This window comes from Callionymus lyra, chromosome 7 (genome assembly GCF_982586985.1).
Source record: "Callionymus lyra chromosome 7, fCalLyr1.hap1.1, whole genome shotgun sequence".
In the NCBI taxonomy this organism is placed as follows: Eukaryota; Metazoa; Chordata; class Actinopteri; order Syngnathiformes; family Callionymidae; genus Callionymus; species Callionymus lyra.
In genome coordinates, this window is record NC_141824.1 from 26,194,704 (window position 1) to 26,207,830 (window position 13,127).

Here is a 13,127-nt window from a genome sequence, read left to right on the forward strand (position 1 = left end):
CTTTAAAATTTGATTTCTTAGTAAAACTAATAATTTCTTAAAAAAAAAATTATATTTATTAGTCGGTATCATATGTAAATTACATTTAAAAAAGTAAACATCCCACTATTATAATTTTACATTACAAATGTAGAACACATTTAATAATAATTAAAATAAATAAAAGTGAAACATAAAGACTTCTGTGTAAAAATTATTTATTTGCAGACCACGTTTGTCCTCTGGTCTTTGTAACAAATACTTACAGCACATACAGTGTCGAACAATAGCCATTCCCAAAACATCCAAATGGTATATTCATCAGTAATACAGAGGTATATACAAATGTGCATTGTAAAATAAAATAAAAAAAAGCTTGGGTAAATAAAAACAAAAGAACAAACAAGCGGCAAGTAAAATGTGCAAGAAAATCAAATCATGAATGTTTAATATCACAGGTTGCATAGATTTATCCCCTAGAAAGACCAGTCTTGGATTCAATGGCAACCCAGTGCCTAAATTTTCAATTTAATCAAGTTTAATTTAATTTTAGTCTGAACTAAATATTTAAAGAAGATGTATTGTATTGAAAACTCTACAATTAAACGGTTGAACTAAAATCCATGAAATGTGTTCAATTAATCTTCTATATTTAAGTATTTATCAATAATCGGCCTCAGTAGATGCTGGAACGGTTCATCACAGACCAGCTGCACTGAAAGCTACAGTGTAACTAACTCACCCAGTATAAATTGTTTAAATGATCAGGGCCATAGAATAATATTTAGTTGTATTGTCACCTTGACGCAAACCTCTGCACGTGTCAGTAGTTCTCCCTCAACAGCAGATGGTGCTAGATGACAACACACTTAGCATTAGCATCATTCTCCCATAAACAACAAGAGACAATATCACTTGAACATAAAAACAACTTCAGTCATGAGGACTCTGGGGGAGGTTTTCAAGGGAGAATAAGCTATTTAAAATCCAAACAAATACTGAGCAGCCTTGATACACTTTAACAACCATCAAAAAATGTCCTACTCTTATGAACCATTAGCATTTGAACTAGTTAGCATTAGCATCTCTCATGAAGACAAAAGGAAATGTCCCTCTTATATAAATTGAATTATTAAGGATGTCTAACTTCCACACAAACAGGATGTTTTGTTAGACACTCTCAAACACATCACACTGTTGGCCTTAGATGCTAACAATGTGCACACAGGCAATGTATTTTCATTTTTTATACATAAGTCATAAGAAGAAATGATAAAAAATAGCTTTTTTTCTACATATAAACCATCTGTTATTGACCCTCATGTAGTTGTATTTGTAACAAATGTGTTTTTTTTTTAAAAAAAAGGTGATGTTCCTTTTCTTAAGAACTAGTTGTAACACAATCTCTGGGACAAAAAGTGTAGCTGAATCTGAACACTGAGACAAACACGGTAGGGAGCTTTTTTAATACTGGCAACTGACTATGATTGTTTTTTGTGTCACTCTTGTATACATTTCTAAAAATAAAAACTATCTTACCAATTACTCTATTTAACAAAACATTCACTGCTATGAGGGAAACATTTATTCTATGGCCCCTTCAGACAGGTTTGTGTGACAAACGTGAATACTGTTGAGAGTGAATACTGCAAATAAAACTGAGGGAAACTAAGAGTACTTTCACAATTTCATTCAAATTGTCATTTCTTTAAAAGGTCCAATGTTCTTTAAAAAAAATAAAAATAAAATAAAGAAAAACATCCAAGGCATGCAGCAACAGAACAGCATAAAAAAACGTTAAATATAAATGTCTTAGGCACAAACTGAATGGAAGGACCAATCGTTGACGATCTCAATCACCAGTGTTAATAAATCCGTGTTTCAATGCAGCATTTAAAACTCAGAATTATTGTTGCAGGAATTTCAGTTTGAGGGCAGATAGGTTAGATTTTAATTACTTGTACAGTTTCAACTGGTCCATACATGCAGTGTTAGAGGTGTAGGTTTCATCTGAGACGCCGGGATTCCTTTGCCAAGGTTTCAAGATGTCCAGTCAAAAGTGTTATACTCTGTATAAAATACAGACCTTTCCTGACATTCAAAATGCCCTTTTGCGCATGTATTTCTTTCTTTTTTTTTTTTTTTACATATTAATGAGCTATCAAAAAGAGCAAATTAGGATAATTTATTTATCTATGTCCATTTTTTCCAACTTTCTCTAAACATTTTTTTAGTAGTCATCAATAGTTATATTTCTTCTTCTTCTTTTCTTTCTTTTTTAGTCTCTTAAGACTAAGTTAGTCTAGTTTTGAATCCTTTTTGCATCAACCTTCTCCTTAAATAATAATTCTAAATAAATCATTTTAATTACAATACCAGTGAGATATTAGTGGCAACATCTTTTACAAACAAGAGATTTTTGTCTAAGCTTTCAAGATTATTGGAATAAAAGTAGCAGCAAGAAAAAAGTTGAAGGTTTCATGTGACATTATAATTATTATAAAATGTAAGAAGAAGCTAGTTATGTAAAAATACTGCTAGATTGGATAAAAATCTGCCATAAATAGAACTATATGAAGATTACAAGCTGAAGAAATCTGCCCTCGAGCTGAAATTCTTGCTGTAAAGTAACTCTTAAAGCTTCAGCGTCTTAGACTAACTCAGTAGATGTGTCCACTATCAAGCAGGGAACGCCTCTAGCACCTTTGGAACAAAACATGATACGGAACAAAAACACGTTTTTGGATCAGCAGCAAATCAATAAACCAACTGCCGACAATTTTGACAAGCGCCTTTCTCTTTTAGCAAACGGGAACACAGCCAGTCACCACTCAGTGTCTGTGGACGTGATATTTCAAGTAGAATTCCGAAACGAAATCAAAGCTCTTGTTGTTTCTTCACACAAAACCTTCTCGAAACGTGAGGCACTTGCAAAATAATGGAAAACAACTCAAAACTTAAACCTCCGAGCTGTCGGCGCGGCCTTGAGTCATCATGGGTTCTGTGCTGCTTGAGTTCTTGGGTACTTCTTTCCTGTCACGCTTGGATCTCAACACCAGAACCGCCACGGCGGCGATGAGAACCAGCAGCAGAACTCCGACGACGACCCCGATGATCAGCAGCATCCCGCCGTCGCCCTCGTCCCTCTGGTTGACCTCGTGAGGTACGATCCCTTTGGTGTAGATCTTTCTCTCGGGGCTGGTTCTTCTCTGGCTGGTGCGGTCCAGAGTGATGTGCAGGATGTTGGTGCCTCGATTGTTGCTCACTCCGATGTCCTTGGCAACCTCTGGCACGTCATTGGTCGACCTTCTGAGGCGGTTTGGACCGCTGGTGTCGACATCTGCATGCCTGCTCATCACGTGGTACTCCAGGCTTCTCTTCCCGATGCCACGGTTGGCGTTGTCTCGGGATCGCACCGTATAGATGGTGTGCATGAACCACTCTCTCCCCGCTGACACCTGCGAACAGAAACACTTATTGTTTTTACCCTTTTATGGATCTCCTTTGTTCAATCTGAGGCTGATTCGGGAAAGAAAACACCATAAAGAAGGTTTTAATGTTAGAGAGTTGTCTGTAACATCCCTCCTCTGACCCATTTTCATTTTGCCTCGTAAATTCTGCTCTTCCCTCCAGTGCACTTTTGTCGAGGTTTCAACAGAAGCACAAGTGCGGTGGACGTAAAACACTAAGTTTAAGAGGAAATGTACAAAAACTTTGGTGACTCAACAGTAGAAAAAAGAAAAGATGCTTCTACTGCTTTTCTCATAACCATTATTTTAACAATTTGTCCAAACAGTAACTAATCAATCTCTCAGTTTATAAGCCATGGCTTGTCCCTCTAAGCTGCACATAAACCAAAGATAAACACCTCTAGAATCTTTACAGCTTTAGAGCTACTTGACACTTCTAACGTAATAAACGGTCAGTTCCACCAAAGCAGCGTCGTTTAATGTTATGTAGGATGTGTATGCTGCAGTACCAGTGAAGCTTTACTGAAGCTTTGCATCACCGAAGCATCATGATACTGAAGTGCCACTAAAATGCTCAGGCACTACAATTACACGTCAATTAGACATCGCTTTACTGTATTTAGTTTAGTAGTAAAGGGTTTATGAGGCCTATGGTAAAGAGCACCACTGTATAATGATTCATAATGATACATTTTGGAAGGCCACTAAATGGCACTCAAAGTTTGAATTGTATGACAGCTAGAGCACGCGTGTATGACATGTTGAACGCATGTGTATGACTAGTTGAGCACGCAGCAGTGTGATTTTGAGTTTACAACAACCAAGACACACTCACTCAAACTGGTGTCAGTAATCTCACTCCATAGCCGTCCGCCATGATATGACGTGCATCGTAAATCCCACCCCGTGATGACACAATGACTTAATCCCGCCAGCACCAGGTAATGTTCATATATAAGGCGTAACGGATTATAAGGTGTGGTTTTTTGAGTAAATTAAAGGATTTAAGTGCGCCTTATACTGCGGGAAAATACGGTAGCAGATCAGAGCCAAATATTATAAATCAGAGAGTGCTATCTAGCGGCCTTTCAAAATTAAAACACTGCATCTCGATACAGTTGATTCTGCGTCATATTTATATATATTTAGAACATCAGGCTACTGAAGCGTTACATTACTGAAGGGTCACGGTAGTTAAGCGTTGATAGAAGTTATTTCTCTGAAACTGCAACTGTGTGCAATATTGACACAACGTTTCTCAATACTTATTGACCTGGCTTACAAGCATCAAAAATGAAAGCGGCTGCATAATTAAAGGGAAGCAGTGCGTGACGGCACGGGAGCCGAATAAAAATGTATAGAAGAAATACTAGCCTGGAACAGAGCCGAGGACTCCAGCCTGAAACCATCTGACCCAGGTTGTCTCACTAGTGCCAGAGCTCCAGGATCATCCACAGCCAGAAAGGCATTGAAGGGAATATCCCCAAAAGACGTCGCCTGAGTCTCCGGCTGGGCCTTGTCCTAAAACACAAAGAGCGTTAAAGACTCATCGGACAACATTGGCTTGACTCTTACTGGACTTACGATGATTTTAAATCTGTACAACAGCGACGGAGCGTCTGCCAGGCAGCCAAACTCAAAGTTCCCGGGGTTGTACTTTGGTACGTATCCATCAGCCCCGGTACAGAGGAAAACTTTCTCAATGGTACAATAGAAGGAGTCGCCCAAGTTCTGAACAGGGTCCACCATGACTCGGCCGTAGATGATATCCCCTGAAAAGACAGGAAAACAATTGTTTTGATTTCTCATTACTATCTGTTTCAAAATCTTAAGCACTTTTATTTGGGAAAAACTTCATTTCAGGCTCCGTTTTAATCGTTAATCCGTTTTTAATTGTACCGTTCCAAGTAACAGTTTTGGCACCAATATTGGATCAAACCTAAACCCATCCTGACTTCCAGCACAATTTAGTTTTGAAGCTTTAAATGAAAGTAGTACCGAAATCCTTGAAAAAAAATTGATTATGTGGAGGTTACGACCACACTAGGAGGTCAACCTTTCTATGAGACATGTTGCAACCCACTGAGAAAACGTTTTTCATCCGTGGTGCTGATATTTCATCATCTTCTGGCCAATCAAATCGTTCTTTTCAACGAAATCCACACTAGAAATTGGCTCAAATGAGAGCCCTTAGATGTTCCAAGTATGTAACCTTGACCCAGTTCACTCACACAACTCTCAAGTTGATATTCAAGTGCTTAAGATGCTAATTACTCACATTTATATGAAAAAATAAATACCAAAAACAACCTTTACAAATTATTTTCTTATGATCCGAACAGCTTCACAACAAAAAATAAGCTTCAAGGTCGATTTAAAACCCACTCCATTTTTCGTTTCAACACAGGAATTAAGGTTTGCTCCTCAGTGTTTGTATTAACACCGAAGCTCAGAATATAGATTCATATTTCTCTCCTCGCCGTGTTAATTAAAACAACAAAAGCATCCGTGGGTGTTTTCGGAAACCCACGGCAGGTTTAGGTCTTACCCTGAGAGAAGGCTGTGTCGCTCTGCTGCCCGAAGCCCATGGAGCCGTCGGAGAGCCACAGAGTCCGTTTTGAGAGCAGAAGCATCTCTGTGTTCAGACTGAACTCTGCCGCAACTGGATCGCTCACCTGTGAACACGAAAACATCATTCAAACGACCGCATGGAGGAAACTATCTGCTTCTAGACAACTTCTTTGAATCGACAAAACACTGAACATTTAAATGAACTTAATGTGGTGAATAGATGGTTCTGTACTTTGCATTTATTTACTATTTATTCACCCTTTATGATGACAGGGATTATTATTATTTAATGGCTGTAGAAAGAATGTTTTTCAAACCCTTTTCTCAGATATTCTAAAAACATTGCAGTCACTCAGCATTATTGTGAGTTTACTACAAGAAAAATGTATATGATGGTATTGAATACCGTAATCAACAAGATAACGATGTTGAAATACTTACATATTTTTACATTATCCAATATTCCCTGCAGGACTTTTACGATGAATTTATTTTACCAATTGAAAAAGTCAATGAAATCACATTCCAACTCACTTTCCAACCTATTCAAAACTCAGATTCCTGGCACTCCCTCTCAGTGAACTCATCACTGAGGCTTTTTGCATCATGGCACATGAAAGTTTTTGTAAAGTTCTGTTTTTCCGCTTTCAGAAATTTCAGATTTTTTTGTTGTACTGAGGGCTGAGGTCAGGGCATAATGACAAGTATGTGAGTGAAAAGTCCCATTTATCTGCTTTCAGTTTCATTTTCCACATAAATGAACTTTCAAGGTAATGTAACGTTGCTTCTCAAATCCTGTTAACCTTTTTTTCACTCTCTATTCTTCATCTTATTTCTTTTGTACTTGTTTTGTAGAAGTAAAAGAAGGAGCTACTTTCCATGAGTCTGGTCACCTTGAGGTTTCTGCTATTTAGCAGTCCTCAGGTGTTAATCATTGTTTAACCTAAAAATAAAGAACTTTACACACAAATTGCAGAAAGTGACAGGAGGGGATAAAGTCTAAGGTAAAGGATGCAAATAAGCAACATTTTAAAGTTTAATTTCTTTACCTGCTGAAATCTGATGTCGAGGTCAAAGGTCACCGGCTCCCTGGGGTTGCAGACAGGTGGGATGGTGTATTCCAGACTGGGCTGGGACGTACACGTTAACAGTTTGACCGTGTACGTGCCAGAATAATCCCGTACCTAGAGGTGAAAAAATACAATATAATAAAATGAAATAAACTCTATAGAAAAAAGCTGACTCGTGTTTCTTACAGAAAAGTCGGAGACAAAGGTCCACTGCTGAATGGGCTGGTTGTAGGTGGGCTCGCTTCTCACCAGAGAGAGGTTGAAGGTCAAACCGGGGTGGTCGGGGCACATGACCATGGAGGTCAACGACGACGCTGGAGATCGAGATTCAAATAAATACCTGAGTTTTAATTTTATTTTGGTGAAGAACCACCTGGATGGGTGAAGACAAACAATCCTCTGAATCTGGCTTCAGTGCGGAAGTTGACCACCAGTCGTCCCTGGGCGTTGATCCGCATGCTGGTCGGGTACAGGGCGCCTGAGAACACCCGCAGTTACGACCTCGATGAACACAACTTGAACTCAGAATCTCACCTTGAAGCTCTGCCTCCGGTGGGCTGCCGATACCGTCCCTCCACAAGATGGCAGTGTCGTACACGAATGTGAGCCGCAGCTCCGACTGCAGGTCAAAGTGCTGCCACCCACCCACGCCCACGGGGGAGTGGAAGACGTAGGACACGTGCAGCGGGACACGCAGGGTCACGTAGGACTGGACCAGGTTCAGCACCTGCAGTTGTGACAGAAAAACCATCAATGAAAATGTGTCAAAACTAATGAAAAACGTTTGTTCCCCATGTCTTGACAGGTCATCCATTCAATAAGCACCTTAAATGGTTAAAAACTTTGATATTTTTTTCAAACCAATTTTTCATGAATACATATATTTGTTTCTTTTTTCTTTTTTTTTTAGAATAAAATCACTATTATATTAATAAAATCATGGCGTATGACTGATTTTTAGCATCTCAATACGGTGCACCTTGTCAGTTTCACGGTGATAACGGTGAATAATTCCGCTCCAGAGGAAAAATGTTTAACACGTTACATAAACTGTTAAGATGATAAAAAAATGCAAAGTAGCAATGGCACAGTTAGTTAGAATGAAGCTCACACACTTCACTTCATGTTGTAATATTCAGCAATTTTGTCCCCGCAGACCTGCTTTTCATTATCTACAATCTATATCAAGCATCAAAGGAGATCATTTATTTTAATTCTTTTTTTGTGTGTTGTGTTTAGTTTGGTGTCTGAGTGATTTATGTGGGTTGTTGTTGCAACAAAGCCACCCCTCCCTGAGGGTCAATAACTTAATCTAAATGCACAATTCTGCACGCCTGGTGAACGCTATCAAATCCTTCGAGCTGTGCTGGAGTGGGCAACGGTGGCGGCGAGTGGAGAAAGTTCTCACAGCAACTCTGGTATCTGCACTTTCCTCCTGACCCGCGGGCCGTACCTGCCCGCACTGGTTCTGTGAGCGTGTGGAGACTCGCTGCTGCCAGTGAGCACGGTGAGCTCAGGCGGATGATTTGCAGAGTGGCCTTTCTGACACGACCTGCTGGGCTTTAATAGATTCCTGTGGTCTTGTTAAGCTGTGACATGACATCGGGGGCCTGGAACCCGCGCCGAGTCACTAGACTCAGTCCGCCGACCCACTTAGACCGGGTCACAGGGTGCCGACAAACAAAGACAGCTTCTTCCATCGGGCTTGTTTCACGGAGCCCGAAACTCAAACTGGGTGTCTATTCTTCAAGGGTTGCCATGGAAACCTCAGCTAGAGACCAAACACTGGCGAGGATAATTTTTCTGAGATTTAAATCAAACTGGGAACATAGAGTGTAATTTATTTATGACAAGTGTTCTGAATACATTTCCTGTCAGCCTGAAAAACAAGTAGGAGGACGCTGTGGGAACATCTAGTCTATGTAGACCTGACATAGGAAACACTTTCCGGAGACTTTGGGAGACCCTATGGAATGCTAAGAGATTAGGTCAGAGATTAAGATGAAAGAAAATTACTGGTTGGTCTGAAGGATTACTACTTCTACCTATCCATCGATCCGCTTATCCGTCTTGGATTAAGAAGGTTGACATGTAAGAAGGTTTGAAAAAGGACAGTTGGAGAAATTGGATGAGTGCTGGCGGATGAACAATGTGTGAATGGTAGAGTGAATGCAGGCTTGGATTGTGTATATGATAGATGGATACTGTAGATGAGGGATGACCAACGGTTGAGGGTTGGTTGGCTGAATGGACAGATAAGTAGAAGTAATAGTAATAGTTTGAGTTGGGGTTATAAGGTATTGTATATTGATGATGCAAAGATGTTCTGACGATGGATGAACTTTAGATTGATGGATGAATAGATGATTGGATGAATGTTTGATAAAAATAAAAAAAAAAACAGATGGATGTACAGAATTATAGACGGGTGGATGGAGGGATGCTCAATATAGAAAGGATGGAAATTAATACAGATGGATGGATGTTTGATGGATAAAATATCTAATAGACCCAGGAATTGATTTTTGATAGAGGAAGGATAGAAAACTACAGATGAAGGGATGAATGTTTGATAGAGGAAGTATGGAGAACCTACAGATGAAGGGATGCATGTTAGATAGAGGAAGTATGGAGAACCTGCAGATGAAGGGATGAAGGATGGAGAACCTACAGATGAAAGGGTGATTTTGTTTAAAGAAGAAGGATGAAGAACCTACAGATGAAGGAATTAATGTTAGGTAGAGGAAGTATGGAGAACCTACAGATGAAGGGATGATTGTTTGATGGAAAAGGGATGGGGAACCTGCAGATGAAGGGATGCATGTTAAATAGAGGAAGTATGGAGAACCTGCAGATGAAGGGATGAATGTTAGATAGAGGAAGTATGGAGAACCTGCAGATGAAGGGATGAATGTTAGATAGAGGAAGTATGGAGAACCTGCAGATGAAGGGATGAATGTTAGATAGAGGAAGTATGGAGAACCTGCAGATGAAGGGATGAATGTTAGATAGAGGAAGTATGGAGAACCTGCAGATGAAGGAATGAATGTTTGATAAAGGAAGTATGGAGAACCTGCAGATGAAGGGATGAATGTTAGATAGAGGAAGTATGGAGAACCTGCAGATGAAGGAATGAATGTTTGATAAAGGAAGTATGGAGAACCTGCAGATGAAGAGATGAATGTTATTTGGAGGAAGTATGGAGAACCTACAGATGAAGGGATGAAGGTTAGATAGAGGAAGTATGGAGAACCTGCAGGTGAAGGGATGAATGTTAGATAGAGGAAGTATGGAGACCTTGCAGATGAAGGGATGACGGGAACATCCACTCGGTGGTAAGAGTTTTTGTTTCAGGCTGTGATTCATGCTTGTGTGTTGGACTGGCTGCTGAGTGGAAGGAGGATGATGGATCGAGGAGAGAAGAAAAGCTTCGGCAGTTCTTTCACTCCCAACACTTCAAGCAGCATCACACATGGAGCAGAGATACCTGTGAAGCTCTTCGTTATTGCACGAGTGCCGCAGGGTTTAATGAATCCTTGGTCGGAGGGAGCCAGAGTCCAGAATCCTCCGACCCTTCATGAGCATTCTTCCATAATTAACAGCAGGCCAACGAGCAGGAATCACAGGCGGCCAGGAATGTGTGTAAAGTTGGAGGCTGGTGTGTAAAACCGGCGCTGGTTATTGACTCACCTTACACAAGACAAACGACTCCTTCCAGCGAGTTGAAGGAAAACAGCTAAATCACTGATGTTGCAGTCCAGACGGCTTCACTGAGCTCGTCTGCTGCCGACTGAAGCAAATGTTGTTGTGACTTTCTCCTCACAGATCATCCCTGCAGGAGCACTTCAGAGGCTAATCTCATCCTTAAGCTCTTTGTCGTGTAATCAACACTAGTTACTTCGTTGTCTTCATCAGAGATCCTCTCGCATACAAACCTGCTTTAGCTTCAAATACATCCCTGTGACTTATTTCAATTACTACAGTTATTCATGAACATATAAAATGCAATAAATTGTTTTTATTATTATTTCTGTTAAAAGGAATTTCCAAAACGCTCTATTTATCGATTTATCCCAGTAGAACATTTGCAATATACTATTATACACTATTATAATCTCCTAATTTTATTTATTTAATGCTGGACAATAAAAATAATATTGAATTATGTGATACGTAATATTTGATTTAATTATTTCATTTATAATACAGTACACTTTTTTGCCTTCATGTATTTTATTTTTAATTAATTTTGTAGTATTTTAAGATATAAAATCACTGAGTGCTTAACAAATTCCTAATTCATTAAAAATCTTTATGTGTAAATCTTTCATTTTTAAGTGGATAATGATGAAAAAGACCATTTTGAATTTTGATATTAAAGATATGTTATATTTGATTTCATGTTAAAAAAAAGAGAAATATTAATAATTATATTTTTGTATTATATTTGTTTATACAATATTTTTCTTCATTATTCTTAAATTATTAACTACTTTTTAAATACAATTTGTTTATAGTTAATTTTGAGCTGGATAATGACAATAAATAATTAGATCTTGAATTGAGTGATACATTATATTTGTTTTATTCCAAGTTCAAATTTATTGTCATATTTATTAATTCACAATGAAGTACAATAAAGCAAAGTTATTGTAATAAGATCACTACAGTTGCTGCAAAATATTGCATGTTATATTTATTTTTAAATAAAAGTATTAAACATATCATATAATTTTCCTGTAAAAATATTTTTTAAAAACCTTTTCACCAAACGAATGAGTTAATTTTCACATAAAACATCTTAAAACATTCATGGTGAATTTATCAACCCAATTATCTAATGAAGTTAATTATCTTATTATTAATAAAGACTAATGGCATTTTTAATGATCTTTTTCAGATGAGATTTGGTTTCTTTGTGTAGCACACCATAATAAGCGTGTCTTTATCTCAGCTTGTTGTGTATATTAATTTATTTTTGGACACTTTTTGAAGCAGCAACAATTGTGTAACACATCTAGGAAATGTAATGTGACTGTAGAGGTGAGTAAAGTAGGTCACCAGTTAAAGCACATTCCATTAGCCAAGGCGGTGTCTTGTCTCTCAAACTCCAGAGGTGAACCCGAGTGCTGCTCACCTGTCCATCAGTGCCGATGTTCCCTCCGCACTCGTTGAGCAGCTCCGACATGTCGTAGTAGCTGTTGAACTCCCACAGACAAGCCTCCAGGTTCAGGTTCCGGTAGAAGCGCAGGGTGTTGGCTCCCCTTAAGGCGGCGCTGTACTGGTACGGCGCCGTCTCCCCGATCACCTCCGGGTTCTTGGTGGCGTCGCTGAGGAAGCCGTAGCGGGTCTGGATCTCGCCGAAGTCCAGCAGGTTGGAGCAGCGGTGGTTGCCGACCCGCGTGCCGTCGGGACTCAGCGTCAGCTCGAAGTTGGAGAGCGGACGAGTCGAGATGACGGGCAACATTCCTGAAGGATGATGGGAGACGTGCATCGGTCAATGACATCTCTGGTTTACTCAAATCTTCTGCAAAGCTACTATCATCACAGCCTGCAGTACCAGGAGTGATTGATGAGGCTGAACGATGGTACGGCCTTTAAGCTCGTCTGCCCAAAGGTTTCTCTGCAACATCAGCGCCTTATTTCTTACAAAAGATCGATGCTGTACGCTCAACATCACAGAAGCCTCAAACACCTCCGGGTTCTTGTAGCGGTCCGGGAATCTCAGCTGGATCTCATCTGCAGGTGAACGCTAGCTTAGCCTTTTCTTCAACACACACACATTTCTGTTGGAGTCTTTTGTTTGAACTCCATAAACCCTTTTATGACAAAGCTTCTATTGAAGTCTTCTATATTTATTTTGGCTTCATCACGAGTTTTCACTTCATTAATCCAAGGATCATATTTTTTATATATATATGACAGTAATCACTGTGAGGGTTTAACTTTGTAATAACGGTTTCATGTCCAAAAACATCTTTATAACATAGTAATATTTCTAAAATGATGCAAAAAAACAATATCATAAATTTGAACT

At 39.2% G+C, this 13,127-nt stretch overlaps 1 protein-coding gene across 1 annotated transcript in view; it reads right to left on the reverse strand.

The window, feature by feature from the left end:
• Positions 1-180: 180 nt before the first annotated feature.
• frem2b (FRAS1 related extracellular matrix 2b) overlaps positions 181-13,127 on the reverse strand; it is a 100,928-nt gene continuing 87,981 nt past the window's right edge. The window contains exons 16-24 of the mRNA XM_087796454.1: positions 12,228-12,559; positions 7,625-7,817; positions 7,464-7,568; positions 7,277-7,404; positions 7,070-7,204; positions 5,998-6,124; positions 5,034-5,221; positions 4,824-4,970; positions 181-3,437 (exon numbers count right to left, since the gene is read on the reverse strand). Of these exons, the coding sequence (XP_087652580.1) occupies positions 2,937-3,437; positions 4,824-4,970; positions 5,034-5,221; positions 5,998-6,124; positions 7,070-7,204; positions 7,277-7,404; positions 7,464-7,568; positions 7,625-7,817; positions 12,228-12,559 (1,856 nt within the window). The 3' untranslated portion in view covers positions 181-2,936. The remainder of the gene's footprint in view (positions 3,438-4,823; positions 4,971-5,033; positions 5,222-5,997; positions 6,125-7,069; positions 7,205-7,276; positions 7,405-7,463; positions 7,569-7,624; positions 7,818-12,227; positions 12,560-13,127) is intronic.